Source organism: Thamnophis sirtalis, unplaced genomic scaffold (assembly GCF_051295495.1).
Source record: "Thamnophis sirtalis isolate CommonGarterSnake01/CBP01778 unplaced genomic scaffold, rThaSir2_p1.2 scaffold_12, whole genome shotgun sequence".
Classification (NCBI taxonomy): Eukaryota; Metazoa; Chordata; class Lepidosauria; order Squamata; family Natricidae; genus Thamnophis; species Thamnophis sirtalis.
In genome coordinates, this window is record NW_028261392.1 from 29996971 (window position 1) to 30013661 (window position 16691).

At 36.6% G+C, this 16691-nt stretch overlaps 1 protein-coding gene across 1 annotated transcript in view; it reads left to right on the top strand.

The window, feature by feature from the left end:
• The first annotated feature begins 5464 nt into the window (after positions 1-5464).
• The window catches only part of LAMP1 (lysosome associated membrane protein 1), a 29486-nt gene continuing 18259 nt past the window's right edge, over positions 5465-16691 (top strand). The window contains exons 1-2 of the mRNA XM_014058973.2: positions 5465-5681; positions 14526-14644. Coding sequence (XP_013914448.2) covers positions 5633-5681; positions 14526-14644 — 168 coding nt within the window. The 5' untranslated portion in view covers positions 5465-5632. The remainder of the gene's footprint in view (positions 5682-14525; positions 14645-16691) is intronic.

Sequence of the window (16691 nt, forward strand, 5' to 3'; positions counted from 1 at the left end):
AAGATTTGATTTTACAATTCATTTTATATTTCAAAAGGATTTTCTGTAGATTTCCTGTTGCACAAAGCCACTGCCATCTCAGAAAGACAAAGCATTTTGTTTAAAAGCAAACTAGTTTGAAATATAATATTAGAAGAGAATGTAATATTACAATTACCATTGTTCTGTACCTATGTAGAGAAATCCAGTTTGCCTAGTAATTATATGGCAACAACTTAAATTGTGCCAACAGCAAATCATCTGTTAAATATAACCTCCAATGACTTTACCAAGTAGGGATTAAGTATATAAACATCATAATTTAGTAACCAAGTAAGTTGGTAAGACTGTAGAGTTGCCTCACCACATCTCATTCATTTAAACATATTTAAAAAAATATTTACTTTCAATTCAGAAACTCTTGTAGGGCAAGTTGTTGCATGCTCATCTGGCATTTCTCAACATTACTGTGTTTCCTAGAGATAAAGTAACTCCTCTTAACTTCAATAAATCTAATTAATGTTACTCCAATTTTTATATTATCTGCCTTCAATTTAGCCTGTCCCCTATAGCAGGAACAAATTTCTCAGCTCAAACTCTGTTTTCTTATTCTAAATTATTACTATTTTAGTATTTAATACAATAGAGGATATCAATAATGGAGAATATTTGTAGCTCCAAGTTGAAATGTACTTTGAGCTTGGTTGTTTCCTTGCAGATGTTTCATTACCCAAACTAGGTGACATCAGTGCTAGGAAGAATTCCTTATCAGAAACTCTACTTTTCTACTGTCATTCTGATTCCTATACTTCCTGCTTCCTGAGGAATTCTAACATTAAGGAATCCCTGCATTGATGGCTGGTTTCATAAGTTCTCACCACTGATACTGGATGGGAGCTCTGTATCTGAACTGCTTAATGATTTCTCAATGAACCTAACTCCTTGAAGCTTGGAAGACATTTCCAACATTCATGGCCAAACATTTTGGCTTATATTAGATTTATATAAAACAGTGCATTGATATATAAACATAATTTCACAAAATTGTCCCCCCTTTTGAATATAACACGAGATTTGGCATTAGTACATCCATCAATCCAGCCTGGAAATGATGCCTTAGAAGTGACAAGTCATTGTCAATCAGCTTAATCGTAACAAAAGACCTGGCTGTCAGGCCTGCAGCCGGTTCCTTTTGGGATCTTTGGCCTGTCACATTTCTATTCTACTATGCTGTTTCATTAGTGGGGAATTGGGAGGGGGAATAGTAAGGAGTAGAATGTGATGTTGCCAAAATAAAATTCCTTTCTAGAATCCAAGGTCATCCTTTGTCTCTGCACCTCTGCACCTGACCGGAAATGGATGGGTGGCACGTGGAGGATTGGACCATGTGATGGACTTATGGGTGTGAGGGCAAGATCTTTAACTTTCAACTGGGTGGGGAAAACCGGGAAGCTTTCAGATTTGGGTTTTTTCAGATGTGCCAACATGACTCTCTTAATAAATTGGAACTTTGAGCAATACTTTGCCTTGGACTCTGATTTAATTTTGGATGTTATTTGGAACCCTGACACTGGCCGTGGTAGAAAACTGCATTCACCAGCTACAATGTCATATAATTGGGGTAAGTCTAAAACCAATCTCTGTGTTTTGGTGGAGTAAGGTAATGCCTAACCTTTTGCAGAGAGGATGAGATACGTTCCTCAGCTACATTTTTTCCCCTTAGAACAAACATCCATTTTATCTGAATTCATTGATTTTCTTTCTGACCAGTCATGATAAGGATCAGAAGGACCCAGCCAATAGCTTCCTCATCACACCTTGGTGGCCTCATAGCTATAGTTCATCCTGTTTCTTTAGTCCATCAAAGGTACTTTCACTTTCTGAGCTGAACCAGTTTTAGTCTCTATGCCTTGAGGTTAAGTCTTCCATCTTTCCAGACCACGAGTGTTTGATTGCACAAGGTAGAGAATATTGTTTTAGTTTATTGAAGCTTTCACAAGAGTTTTCTGGAAATCCTTTGAAGCTTTTGCTCAGAAATAACTATTCAATCCCTGCAATATTAGATCTGCCATGTTTTCACCTTTCACTTGTAGCTGAAACAGCAAATTTTACACAGTGCATCTTGTCTCCCCTTCTCCTTTTTATAACCATCTGATAAATATTTCCTGAAAGGCCTAGCATATTTCTCTCCTCAACCATTCTGTCTACTTTCAATCTGGAGCCTTTCCCTTATCCTCTCTATAAAACTGAAATACTTGGAACCACAGAGTTTTGCCAGAACCGCAGCAGCTTTTGGAGGAGAATTTATACAGAGCAATTCTCACCCTCCCCTACACCACCATAACAAAATTTCCTGTAATCTTTTGCTCAGGTTAAATATCAGAGCACTGCCAATAGAGATAATGCTTTTACTGAGGGAACATGGAGCAAGCAAGTAGGTATATTGTTGAAAGGTTGATTGAATTACAAATCTTAACTAGGCTGATCTCTATGAATGCAAGAAGATAATGAGTTTTTAAAACAATCGGAACAAGGAAGTCTTTTGTGCCTTTGCCTTGAACAGAGAATAAAATAATTAAGATTTTTTTGTCTTTATTTTAGCTAGATAAGTCAGAACTTGCTGCAGTTGGGCAGCCAACTGTGAGCATCTTCCATCCTCACAAACCTTTGGTTATCTCAGTTACAGTAACTTTGCCTCCTGACTTAGATAGAAATCTCCTGGTTTTATTAAAAATAGATTGACAAAACTGAACAAGTGTTTCAGTATTGAAGTCAGAGATGTGAAATGAGATGTGTAAGGACAAAAGGAAGAAATAGGCTCATAGCCTTGTTTCATAGTGAAATAACAATGAGCATTTCCAGTAAATGTTAATGCTCGTCTTATTAAAAAAGGAAACTAATTTGCTTTTAGGTACACAGAACTGTTCAGAATTGTCAACTTGATTAGTAATCAGGCAAGCCTTTTCAAAGCCATCTCAGTGACTTTGGGCCAGTCACTCTCTCTCAGCCCAAACTATCACAGTTGTAGGGATAATAGGAGTATTATGTATGTTTGCCACCTTGAGTTACTATACAGTAATAAAGGCAGGATAAAAAAACTTTAGAAATGTACCTATAATTCTGAAATTTCCATATCATTTGTGTTATCATTTGTGATGACACAATGCATGTAATCAAGATTCAAAAGTCTAGTCATTGAATAAATATTGTTTTATCTTTGTTGAAATTTTGTCTTTGTATTACTAAATGACATATATTTCCTTTCTCTCTCTCTCTCATAAACTAGAGATTTAAAAAAAGTATGCTTATTATATATTACCCTATGGAGACAGACACAGTGGTACTTAATTTTCAGCGCTTCTTAAATATAACCTAAAACGTGTTTTTATACACAAGCCTAAAGAAAACCCAATTAAACAAGTGAGTCAAAATAAACTTGTTCACTTCTTTACTGGTGAAAATGATTCAATCTGTTTTATGAACCACTATCCGAAACATCTTTAACCAAAATCCACTGTGGTTTCAAAAACGTTTTAGTTCTGCTTTAGAATTCTGATCAAAGTTCATTTTGGAATTAAAATTATATGAACAGTATTCTCATTATGTAAATATCTGGCATAGAGAAATGAGTGAGGCTGTGTGATTCGGTGCACATTATAAAGATTATGTTGCATCGTTGTGTTTGAATGGGATTTATTTAATGGGGAAAAAAGAATGTGGCCCTAGAATGCATTGAATAATTGGACAGGATTAACATCCTTATTTTTAAATGTTATCTTCCAAACTATTATTAACCAGATCAACTGCCAAGAGTAATTGCATAGTAAATGGTATTAGCTGAACTTTCTAATTCAAGGTATACATTAGTGGTTTTTTAAAACAATATGAAGTGAATTAAACTGCCTTACTCCAGGACTTGCTTTATGAACTTTCATGTGAAACCACAGGATACTCTAGTTTTTCTTTGAGTTATGAATTTTTTTAATGTGTTTAAATGTTTTATAGCCTGAAAACATATGTGAAAATCACATCCATCTTACTTCTCCCATTTACAGAACCAGAGCTATGTGAAGTCTTTGCAATAGACTTCCCTTCTGCATGTTTAGATGATTACATATGCAAAAAACTAATTTCAGTTTTTGTCATACCAAAGTGGTAGCCAGCTGACTTCAATCAGTTGATTTTCGTGAGCTTTCTCCTCGTTAAGCCTTCATGGGAATGTAGTCTTATGCAAAATTTTTAAAAGGTTCACTTTTTTTACATCCAACATCACAATGTAATGACGCTGTAAGAGCGTTCTTCTAGTGACTTTTTGTTGAAACACATCCTGTATTCCACTTTCGTCCATGGTGGATAACTAGGAGGCAATGCTTAAGAGTTATCAATCATATTCTGTGTTAACAAAATCTCAAGTCTTGCCACTGATCATCATGAAATCAGTGAAGTCAAAATACAACACATGCTATTGTGCTTTGTATAAATCAGATTCAGCAATACAATTGCTAGTGCTATACAGCAATCAAGATTGTGGTTGTGTGTACTTAGATTTTCCTCGTTATTAAGCACAATTTCTAGGTATACTTAATTTCTAGAAAATATTTACTATATTAATGTTAACAACTATTAATTACTACCGCAATAAATAATCAATTTAATTCTGAGCAGCTCACACTCCAATAGCAGTGTATAAAGCAGATGTAACAAAACAAGCCACATTTTGTCTCAGTAACGTCAAGAGGGCGGGATAGCAATTCACAAGGGATCAAGGCTTGGTTGTAATTTAAACCCTCCAGATATACGAGTTCAGCTTCTCCCATTCAGATGAACAGCCGTCTCCCGTGCCGTCACTTTCCTAGTCCTGTACAACTCTGGATCCTATCCAGGATTTTCTTTTCTTGCGAGATGAACAGAGGGACACTTAAGTGCTACCATAGCCTCTCGAGTGGCTCTGCACGAATTGCACGCTTTCTCCAAAAGGGCAGCGGCGAGAACACTTCAAAGTTTTTTTTAAAAAAAACCATTCCACTGTCCCCATCTATTTGTGCTCATTTATTTCGTTTATATCCTTGTTTATATTTATATCTGCTACCTTCTACACGTTTGACAAACTAACGACGTTTCGGTCTAACTCAGATAAACGCATTCGAGGCTGCTAAAAACCGTTGAAAAAAAAAGGAAAAAACCCTCGACCCCTCCACCCCCCTAGTTAGCACAGCAAAGCATCACGCGTCCGTCACGTGAAAAGACAGCAACGCGAGCCAACCGCACGCTGAAGCAAGCGCGGGGCAACAGGAAAACCGCCGCCTAGGCGAACTCCTCTCGCTCGCGCGCGCGCGCGCGCTTGCCCCGTTTAGCTTTGACGGTATTCTCGCGAGGGCTTGATTCCCCCCCCACCTTCCATTTTTAAATAAATAAATAAAGGAGGCGTGGTCTTAATTGGAATCAGGTGACAGCGAGGGCAATAACGACGGCGGGGGCGGGGGTGGGGCTGAAGTCCCAGGTCATGTGACCGCGCCCCTGGACGTTTTTTTCCCCCTCAGCGCTGCGTTGGGTCTCGGCTCTCCCGCAGGTCCCGTGTGGTTGCTGGCAGCTTCGTCGCAGCGCTCCTCTTCTTCTTTCGCGTCCTCCCCCTCCTCTCTCGGAGCGCTCCGTCATGGCGGGCCGAAATGCGGTGGGTTTCCTCTTGGCGGCTGCCCTGTTCGGTGAGTGTAACGGGGGGCGGGGGGGGGACGGTTTTTCCTCTCTCTTCTCCCTCCTTCCCCCCACCCAAGGGCGATGTGGGCCGTTCGTCTTCCCTCACGGCGAAGGCCTGCAGGGGAAGCCTCTCGCCTTCCTGCGTAGCCTTGACTCGCCTGGCCCTTCCGGGACGAATTCCCTCCGTCCTCACACCCCACCCTACCCGAGGGTCGGTTTAGCAAAAGGAGAAAGGCAGGGCGGCCTTTCCTCAGCCGGTTGGCCGCCTCCTTGCTTGGCGAGGCGGTTCCGTTGGCCGCCTTTAGAGAAGGTGAAAGGATGACGGAGAAAGCGGTTTCCTTTTCCCTGCTGCTTCTCCCCACCCGATACCCGATCCACCCCCGCCGCTTCTGCTCAGCGTTGGTCGGGCTTTGATAAGAGCCTCCGAGTCGGATCGGCTGTTTAAAAACTGTTTAAACAGCGATGTTTAAAATAGGACGGAACGCGTGATGAGACGGAGCGGCTGCCTTTTTGCCTTTCTTTTTTCACCGGCCTCCTTTCGCGTTCTCTCGTCATTTCGCAATGCTCGGGAGTAGTGAAATCAGTGCTTTTCCTTTCTTCCTTCCTTCCTTTTCTTCTTCTTCCTGAAATTTATCCGAGTCCTTTTCCCAGCCTCTAGTGAGCATTTGGAGGAGATGACTAACCGCTTTCTCCTTTCCCCTTTTCTTTTTTTGCCCTTTTGGGGCACTGTCATGTAAAATAGGCTGCTCTTCCACCTTCCATTATGCTGGATAATTGGGAAATTTTAAAGCTACTGGAGGCCTCGTTTTTTCTTTCTTTCTTTCTTTCTTTCTTTCTTTCTTTCTTTTTCTTTCTCTCTTTCTTTCTTTCTTTCTTTCTTTCCCGTGTCTTTAGAATCGGTTTGCTGTATTCTCCTTCCAATTAGGTTCGGGCTGCCGATATGCATTTGACTTATTTCTGTATTTCTTACAACTCCCGAGGTAGATCTGGGCCATAGGTAATAGTAACAGAGTTAGAAGGGACCTTGGAGGTCATCTAGTCCAACCCCCTGCTCAGGTAGGAGGCCTGTACTAGGGATTCAACCTTCTGACTTTTCTGATCGACAAGCTCAGTATGTCAGCCACTGAGCCATCTAGTCGTTAACTAGGGTGTTGTTCAAAGCTTGTACTAAGGAAAGTAAGAGGTGAGAGTTAAAAAGACCAGAGGTGCCAAATCCTTCCCAACTATATTCAGAGAGGGAGGGGAATCTAGTTCATTTTACTCATTAGAGGGAATAATACCTCGAAGAAGCGGTTTTGTACAAGAAGGCTGTAACTTCTCCCTGCTCAAAGGGCAACAAGCTGTTGGTGTTATGAAACTACTTGCCAGGTTCACAGATTTATGTAGATGGTAAATATCTTATCCTTGAGGAGTTTCCCTGTGGTTTTTCTCATGTATTCTTTAAGTAAAACCATTTAAATATTTTGCTATGTCATTTAAACATGGCTTATTTAGCATATGACAGCAGAATTCTTGCTCCCCCACAAAGAATGGTTGATTCTTTTTTTCCCCTCCTCTTTGAAATTTCTGGATTTGTGCTTTCCTCCTCTAAATGTTCTATCTTTGTGGCCATTTAAAGAACCCAAATTTTTCACATGGTTGATTATACAGATAAGATTCAGTTGGTTCTATATCCAGGTATTTTTTACCTTACTTTGTGAAAACTAGATGTGATTCTTTGTAGAATCATGTAATATGCTATCATTGATCCAAATTACAGATTTTTTTATTTTTTCCTATGTCAGTATTTGTTTCCAGTATACTTGCTATGATTTTACAGTGTTTATGATAGTGTATGTTTCTATGCAAACTTAAATAAATATTATTGAACTGTATGAACTATTTACAAAAAAGATTCTCAGACTGTGCAGTGTTGTGACCTTGGAAAGTTATAAATCTGTGATTCCCACATACAAATAAAACTAATGAATTCATGTTACTTACTTTTGTGAGAAATAAACCACATACCTTTAATAAATTGTTAAATCTAGAGGCCAAATGACACAACCATAGAACTGTACAATTTTATAACATAAAATATTTTACCTGAAATAATAAAACACTATGTTCAAAACCTTCTTTAAATAAAGTTTAATTTTACAGAATTATTCAAATTTAAAGTGTATCTTAAGCCTCATTTCTTCTGTATTCAGGATTGAGATATGTATTCTTTTAGAGCAGCAATTGTAAATGATCCTGACCTTGTCAACTTGCCAAAGCAGAAGAGGAGCATGTAATGAAAGCAATCCACACTTTGGCTTCACAAGCAATGAGAGCTTTGCTTTGACAAGTTAGTTGTTGGCTTGTCCAGGCAAAACAAGTAGTGCTTCTGATAGAGCTCATGCTTTGTGGGAGTAAGCGTTTAGGCTTGTATATATTAAGGCCTGAGGCTTGACATATTGTACTCTAGCTGTGGTTGGCCACGCTGAAAAAAATTCTGTGGTAATCCAGCCTTGTATGCTCTTCGTCAGACTGGCCTACAATACCCAATTTCTTAGCTTGTAAATAAAATATAAAAGAATACCCATAAAAATTATTGATTTAATAGTGGCTGGTTTCATTGTGGTTCTGTAAATGAGATGGATTAAAAAAAAATTGAAAATACCACACAGGAGCAAATGTTACCTCATTCTTTCTTGCTTTGAAAATATGTCTTATTTCATTGCTTATGATTTATGTTGTTAAGAGTTTTCACATTATGCAGGGTGGGGGGATGACAATGAAGTCAATATCTTTTCGAGCTTAAGTATTTCATAAATATAGCTTTCCAATGGCAACATACCTTTACTTTATCTGAGTTGAATCCATGAATAATTTGGTTTACAATGTTTTAGTGACATTGAAGCAGATTAGGAAAACAAAAGGGCATTGTTTAATTAGTGAAGTCAGTCTTCCCTGTTTATCATCAGCAAAGATGAAAATGTTCTTGTTTTATCTTTGTAGTTAGGCATCACAAAACTAGAATTTTAAAAGATGAACACGTAAATATGACTCTGAATTTTGTTTTGTATTTGATTTTCTGTTTGAAAGCCAGTTTGTTATCTATTATGCCTTATAGAAATAAAATATTACTATACCTTCTTTTAAAAGCATGCAAATAAAATTCTCTTTCAGAGTTGCTTTTGACTTTAAAAAAGCTAATCCAGCATGAAATTTGAACTAAAACACTATTGGCTGGAAATTGCAATTTATTACCATGATATGTGACTTTCATAGCTACAAAAGTTTCAAAATTAAACTACTAATTGATTGTTATTCTATATAGAAATGTATTTATTAATTTATGCAGTTTACTTCCCAATCCAGTTGGAGTCAAGGAAATATAAAGATATTAGCAATCAAACACAAAGATACAATAACACATTGTGGTCAGTTGCAATTTTTCCATATAATTGCTCTGTATACAACTACCCTGTTTCCCTGAAAATAAGACTTCCCCGGATAATAAGCCCAATCGGGCTTTTGAGCACATATGCTAAAATAAGCTGTCCCCTGAAAATAAGCCCTCCCTGAAAATATTGCAACACAGTAGCAGCCATGAGGTGACCATGCTCGCTGCCTCCTGCACCTCAAAAATAATAAGACCTTCCAGAAAATAAGGCCAAGCGCTTATTTTGGGGGTCAAAAGAAAATAAGACCCTGTCTTATTTTTGGGAAAACACGATAGGTAAGGGTTTTAAAATTCTACTTTGAAAGTGGCATAGTTTTTATACGGGAAATAGTTGTTTGGTTGACCTAGGTTCAATTCCAGATTTATAATAAATAATGGACTGGATTCTCCACCATTTGAAGTAAAGTCTTTACATCTGCCTATGAGCTCAACTGATGAGGGCACTGATGTAACTTAAAATGAGACAGTGCTTTTAGAGATCAAATAGGAGAGAAAGAATTGAAGGAATAAAGTGGCTTGATATTTAAGAAAACTATAGACTTCACAGAGCAAATGCCTATTTTTTGTTTTAACTTCCCCTATGTTCTTGTGCTCATATATGCTATTCTCAAGACCCACTTGACCTCCTAAAATATTCTGTGTTTTAATAGAACCAGAATTATATAGACATGACAGGATATGATTATATAATTTACTTAGGAATAGAACTAGATTAAAACTTTACTTCCATTTTTTAATAGTGGACAAAATCCTAACAGAAAAAATATTTGGAGTATGCAGAATGCTGGGTTGCAATGTGTATCTTTTCTGATAGGAAGCAGTGCTGCCCTTAGTTTTGATTAGATGTAAATTTGATGGTATGTATATCCAAAAACAGGAAGGGCAGAAGATGTAATAATACTTCTACTATAATTTGGATCTAAATTGTACATTTTTTAACACAGAGTAAAGGACTACATGCCCTGGAATAGCATCCGTGTTGAGATTCTATAAACCCAGTTAATTTGGACAAAGGAACAAGAACTTTAAACAGGGTATAATAAATCCTGCACATAATCTGATGTCAGACTTTTAATGTTAGGAAAATCTTATTCGGTAGCGCTATAAAGTTATTTGTAGCTACTCTTAAAAAAAGAAAAAAGGGTGCTACATTATATGCAAGTTGGTATCGTATCTAGAAGCTAGACCTGAAAAAAGAGAAGTACCAGTACAAATAATGCCAATTAAAACAGTTACTACTGATCTATAATTTATATCAACTTTTTTTCCTATACATAAACTATATGTATATATGTTACCATAGCCCTTTTCAAGGGAAATAACAAAATGGAGAAAATACAGAGAGGGATAAGGAATAGCTGGATGGAAAAAAGCTTGAAAGAAAACATGGGGATAAGAGAAATAATGAACAGAAGAAAGGGGAAAAGTTGTTAACAAACCATCTGCCCATCTAGTATAACATTTCATATCAGTAATCAATTTGATGCATTTGAGATATGGTCAGGTTGGTGACAGCATCCTTCCCTATCAGCAGGCAGTAAATAAAACATGCCTATGATGTAAGAAGAAATAAACATTCATCAATATTAGTAGCCTTCTCTTCCACAAATATATCTAATCCATTTAGTCGTCAAAATTGTCACCGATAATTTGCCAATAGCAGATTTCAGTGTAACTATACACTTTTTTTTTTGCTGGGTTGGGGATAGGAAAACCCCTGCATACAGAGCAACTCCAGTCCTGCGGTGGGGTGGAGGGATTGTCTTTGACAACATTATTTGTGCCATACATCAATGAATTGCTCATAGCAGATCTTCAATTCCCCATTTTGTTTTGACTTTTACTATATCTTTTCCAATTCTGTAATAAGATGTTTAAAATTCACTGACCAGGATTGAGCATAATACTCAAGATATAGTCTTACAATAAATTTACATATTACATAATTTATCAGTCATAGGTCTAATTAGGTCTAAGGATTCAAGGTGTGGAATATAGTTCTAACAGCAGCTGCACAGAGAGTTGATATTGCCATCAAGCTCTCCAGTGTGAGTCTACAGTCCTTTCCCTTATCAGTCACTGTCAACAGTGCTCCCACTACATTTGTGGAATTTTGTATGGCAGATGTATTACTTAAGGTGATTTATGACTGGATTTTAGTTTTAAATTTGATGGCTACTCAAATAGGTTGGATCCTTTAGAGCTCTTATAAAATCTTTATTTTGTCACCCTGAACAATGTGGTATCATGGCCACCTCTCTGCTCATCCTGGACTCTAATCACTTACAAACACATTAACAATTGTAGGTCCTAGTGCTTATCCTTGAGAGGCCTAGTATGGATATCTCTCTGGTGTAACGATTGGTCTACCTATCCTCCTACCTCCTGGCCATTGAATTTCTCAGGAGTTTTTGTTGAGGTCTTTTATAAAACATCAGATATATTTCCCCTGTCAGCCTGCCTTTTCTCACCTTCACCAAAGTCTAGGCCAGTGTTTTTCAACCTTTTTTGTGCAAAGGCACACTTTTTTCATGAAAAACATCACGAGGCACACCACCATTAGAAAATGTTAAAAAAATTTAACTCTGTGCCTATATTGACTATATATAAAGTAATTTTCCCACGGCACACCTTACACTATGTCACGGCACACTAGTGTGCCGCAGCACAGTGGTTGAAAAACACTGGTCTAGGCAATTAATATTGTGGAGGCTACATTGGTTTTTTTTCAGTCAAATTCACTGTTCTATCTACTTAAATCTTTAATAATTTTTCAACAATTTTTATTGGAACAGTTACTAAGGTAACTGGACCATGGTATTCTTTATCTCCACGCAATACGTTTCCAAACATTAGGGTCATTTTAACTATTTTTAAATCCTGAAAATGGATCCTAATTTTAAAAGAGTTTCATTTTTAAAAAAGATTATCAATTTCATATTTCTCGAAGAAATCTTTCAATATTGTATGGATCTGAGGATTTATTCCTTTTAATTTGTACACTTATGAATATTTTTTCTTCACCTACATTTGTTTCAGTTCATCTGGCATTCCCTCTGAAAAAATCAGCTTTGGCAGAGAAATCTATCCTATGACCTCAGCAGTGAGAAGCAAAGCATTCAGTTTCCATGCTAGTTCTTTCAGCACACATTGTCCTGATGTTTTCTTTGCTCGAATTGCTATTTTGAAGAACTATTTTGCTTTGTCTTAACGTTTTAACCAGGTGCTTTTCTGCATATTTTATTGGCAGCTTGTGTTTTTAGCCATGTTTATGAACAAGAGATATATTTTGAAGAAAGCTTTTGTTGAAACAAGATCTTGGAGTCTGGTGATTATTCACTTCAGTCTCCTCTTGAAACATAGTTAAGTACTTCTTAACTACATATTCTGGCTAATATTCTATTATTATACTTTTAAATAATTCTGAGCGTTGTGGAGAAGATTGTTCTTGAATCTACTCTAATTTTACCATGGCTTTTGAACTTCTTCAGTAAGTCGTCTTATACATGGATGCCCAAAGTTGTCCAATATTATGATTCCAAGTGGGAGAAGAGGGAAGCTTTCTTAGGCCTTATGCAATATTCACTAGGCACATCACCCCTTCCGAGTAACTATTTTTTTAAATTAGACAATCCTCGCTTATAGTATTTGCACCATTCAGCACCTCAGGCTGCAATTATTTAAATCTGTGTACTGCTTTATTTGCAATAGCGTCAGCTGTTCCTAGCTGGGAGTGTTAGAAAATTTCACTTTATAACGAAATTATTTATAGGGAAGGAAACTTAATCAAGTAAATATTTTTCCCTCTCTCCCCAAGTACAGAGGTCAGACTGAGAATACCGTGCTGTATAATTCTAGTATTGAAGCTAGTACTGACCCTGTAAAAACAACTGTGTGGTTATAACTGTTTGTAGGTAGTCTGAAGAGTTGATCTAAATTGCATGAGCAGATTAATTAATCTGTCAAAAATCTTGTTTTGAGCTACCAGTTCTCCCTAGGGCAAAGCAGTTGTCCAGGGAAGATTTGTTAGCACCCTAAATGCTGAAAATGAACTCTTTTCTCCTCCTCCTAAATATACTCCATAGCCTCCCTTCCTGGTCCTCATGTTCATTAGGTTTTCAGGTTTAAGGAAATCTCACTAGAATATTAGGAGCAATTTTTAAACAATTTGTAAAAGGCTATAAGGACAATCGTGCCAGAAAATTCTACAATATTCTATAGTGCTGTATTGTTAGTAGCACCGATATCATCTGTTCTTGTTCCTGTGTGTACACTTTCAAATAACTTGTGTTGGTATTCATTATGCATCCTGTATGAAGCTTGGATAAAGCATTGACACAGAAGAGCTTTTGCCACATTATATATTTGAAGGACTATTTCTCCAAGTAGGAATAGTGCACACACAAGAAAAATGTGTAGCTATATTGTAACAGTAATGGCAAACTCATTTTGTCCTATCCTACACTCTACTGTAGAAAGATGCTATAGATTTGTATGGTTGTGTATACAAAATTACTAATTGTAAGTTTAAGGTAGGAAAATGATATTACAGGGAAGTTGTTTCTTGAGAATTCAATGCACAAGCAATACAACATTTTTAAAATGCAGGTCTTTGAAGAATTGTCATATATACAAATTACGCTGTCGCTGAGTAAATCATTAGCTCTTATGGGTGATAGTTGCTGTTGACAACAGTTTGTACTGTAATAATAGAAATCTTGTTAATGAAGTGTAGCTAAGAGATGAAGTTAATATTACTTGCTTTTAAAACTTTGTCTCTTGCCAAGGCAGAAATAATATGCACAACTTCGTAAGGTAGTGCTTTTAGCATTAAGGAAACACACAGACACACACACACACACCCCGAATTAATGTTATTTCATTTTTAAAAAATCTGTAGGATCATGGGGGCTGGAATAGTATATAATAGTTGAGTAATTTTGAAATAGTATTTTAACCAATATGTTAAGAGTTCTCTATACAAATTATGCTGCAGAAACTTTGTTGACAAAAAGAAATCAACTACTCTCAAATTAATCATCCTGCTTTTATTCTTAATGCCTCTTCAGTATGTTTAATCTTTGTGAACTTGTTCCATATACAACAAAAGAGGTATAGAGGAATATTGAACAAGATTGTTCTTACATGCTAGGCTTTGTAAGGCAATTGTATGTAAGCAGGGTAGGATAAATGCATTTGTTCTTAAATCACTTTCTATGTACATAAGGGCTCTACATAAGTTAGAATCCTGACTAGGTTTTTCTGTGTATATAATGGTTTAGATCACTTGTACAAACAAGAACTTTATAAAGCATGAAGATCTTGTGAATGTATTTGTATTATATTAAATCTCAAGTTATATACAGCTCTTTAAAATAATTGTAATCCATTGTTTTGTTTTTCTTTTTTTATATATTTATAGGGTTTTTACAAACAGCATCATCGTTTCAAGTGAAAGATCGAGACGGAAAACTATGCCTATCAGCCAATTTCTCTATGAGATTCACAGTGGAATTTGAAACAAAGAGTCATAAAAAACAGGTGAAACTACTGAAATTTAAAGGGATACTAACAGAGAATGCATGTTGTTAGAGCACAGGTAGTTCTCAACTTACGACCATAGATGGGGCAAAAGAGCTGCCTGCTGAAGGATTTCCCCCATGCATGGAGGGGGAATTCTTCAGGGGATTTCAGAAATGGTCCTGCAGCCCACGAAAGGATTTCAGTTCCCCTCCATGCACGGAACTCCATGCATTTCTTCCTAAGTCCCACTGAGTTTTTCAGCACCCCTCCGTCCCCTCCCCCTTGCAGCCTTCTCTTCCAGATTCCCCAATGACTTTTAGGGGAAACTGGCAGAGAGAGTTGCAAATGTTGATCACATGATTACGGGGCAACGGGCAACTGGTGATGAATGTGAGCCAGTTGCCAAATGCATGAAATGCGGTCTTGATTGTGACCCTCAGAAATTATTTACAAGTTCTAAAAAAAAAAATAGCCCTTTCTGAGTGTTGTAACTTTGAACATTAAATGATTGGTTGTAAATGGAGGACTACCTATACTAACCACCTTCTGCTTTAGATTATATGATAACAAACTTTGTGAAACGTACTTTATATGTGAAAACCAGTTTGATATAATAGTTAGCCCAACGTCAGCCAGTGACTTCATGTCTAGAGTGGACCTAGAATCCCAATTTCTAGACTGGTTCTTATAGTCCCGCTTAGCCATGAAATCAGTTGGGTCAGGTTAGGCCAATCATTCTATTATCTCTAGAAGAAGAATGCAATGGCAAGCCACTTCCAAAAATCCTGCCAGGAAAATTGCATGGTTTTCTTGAAGATAGATATTCATATTTCCTTTGCATGCATATGTTCAGCCTATTTTGTGTTATATTTTAAATATTACGTTAAAGAATTCAAAAAATAAATGAATTCACTGCTGAAAGATAAAATTATTACTTGCAGTGAATCAGTGCAGGTGATCCAATCCATATGTATGGTGTCAAACTGTAAAAAAAAGTTACATTCTATGATATCAAGTTGTTGGTACCTCTTAGGATCTAATTTATTTGAACAACTATTGATCAGAATAAATAGCTGTAGAATGTGTACAGAGCTAAAACACTCCAGCTACAATATTGGAAGAGATATTTGTTATCATTAATAATTTACTATTGATTATTGTCAAACTATAGTCATAAATATGTAGATAAATATATATGCAGAAGAGCAGTATAGTCCTCCTGGGGTTTCTGCCTTACCATGGGGAACTAACATGGGCAATTTAAGTACATATTGAAAGTTGCAAAACAGTCAAGTAGGTGGTAATAAGAAATATAGTTTGAGGTTGCACCTAATAGACCCTGATAGCTCAGTCCTCCAAGTTATCCAATATTTTTGAAAACCATCTAAATGTATGTAAACACCAGATCTGATGGCAGCAAACTATGGTTTCAAATATGCATAAGGAAATACTTTTTATTGCCCTAAATTTCCCAACATTTTGCTTCAGTGAATACCTTTGAACTCTGTTGTTCCTGTATTTGGGAATTGAGGATTAGGCAGGGTATACTTTCATTTACATTTTCCAAGTCTTTTCTTAAAAAGTACTGCTTATAAACAAAAACAAATATTATTTTTTTGCTTTGATACTTAAGCTTTTTGTTGTCCTATCTATATACAGAACATGTTTTAGTAATATATTACTCTTACTGAGTCTGGTAGTTAAAGCAGTACTCCAAATATGTGTGTGCACAATAATTTTATTAAGTTTTTGACTGTACAGTATTGGCACTGTTGTTTTCAAGCCATTTGTTACTGAGTCCATGGAATTCACCTTCTTTTGAAAGAATTTAGTTCCTTCTCATTTTATTCACACAGAAATAGCAAAGGAAGAAAGTTAGTCCAAAGTGAACTAAATGAAAATTTGACTGTGAATTTTTCCTATCCTAGTTTCAACCATAAAGTATCTATATTGGTAACACTATTTTCAAATGGCTACAGGGTTCTGAAACATTTTATTAGTATAAATCCTACCCATCCAAGATTGTGTACAATGTTCTTTCATTATTATATATACAAAAAATAGT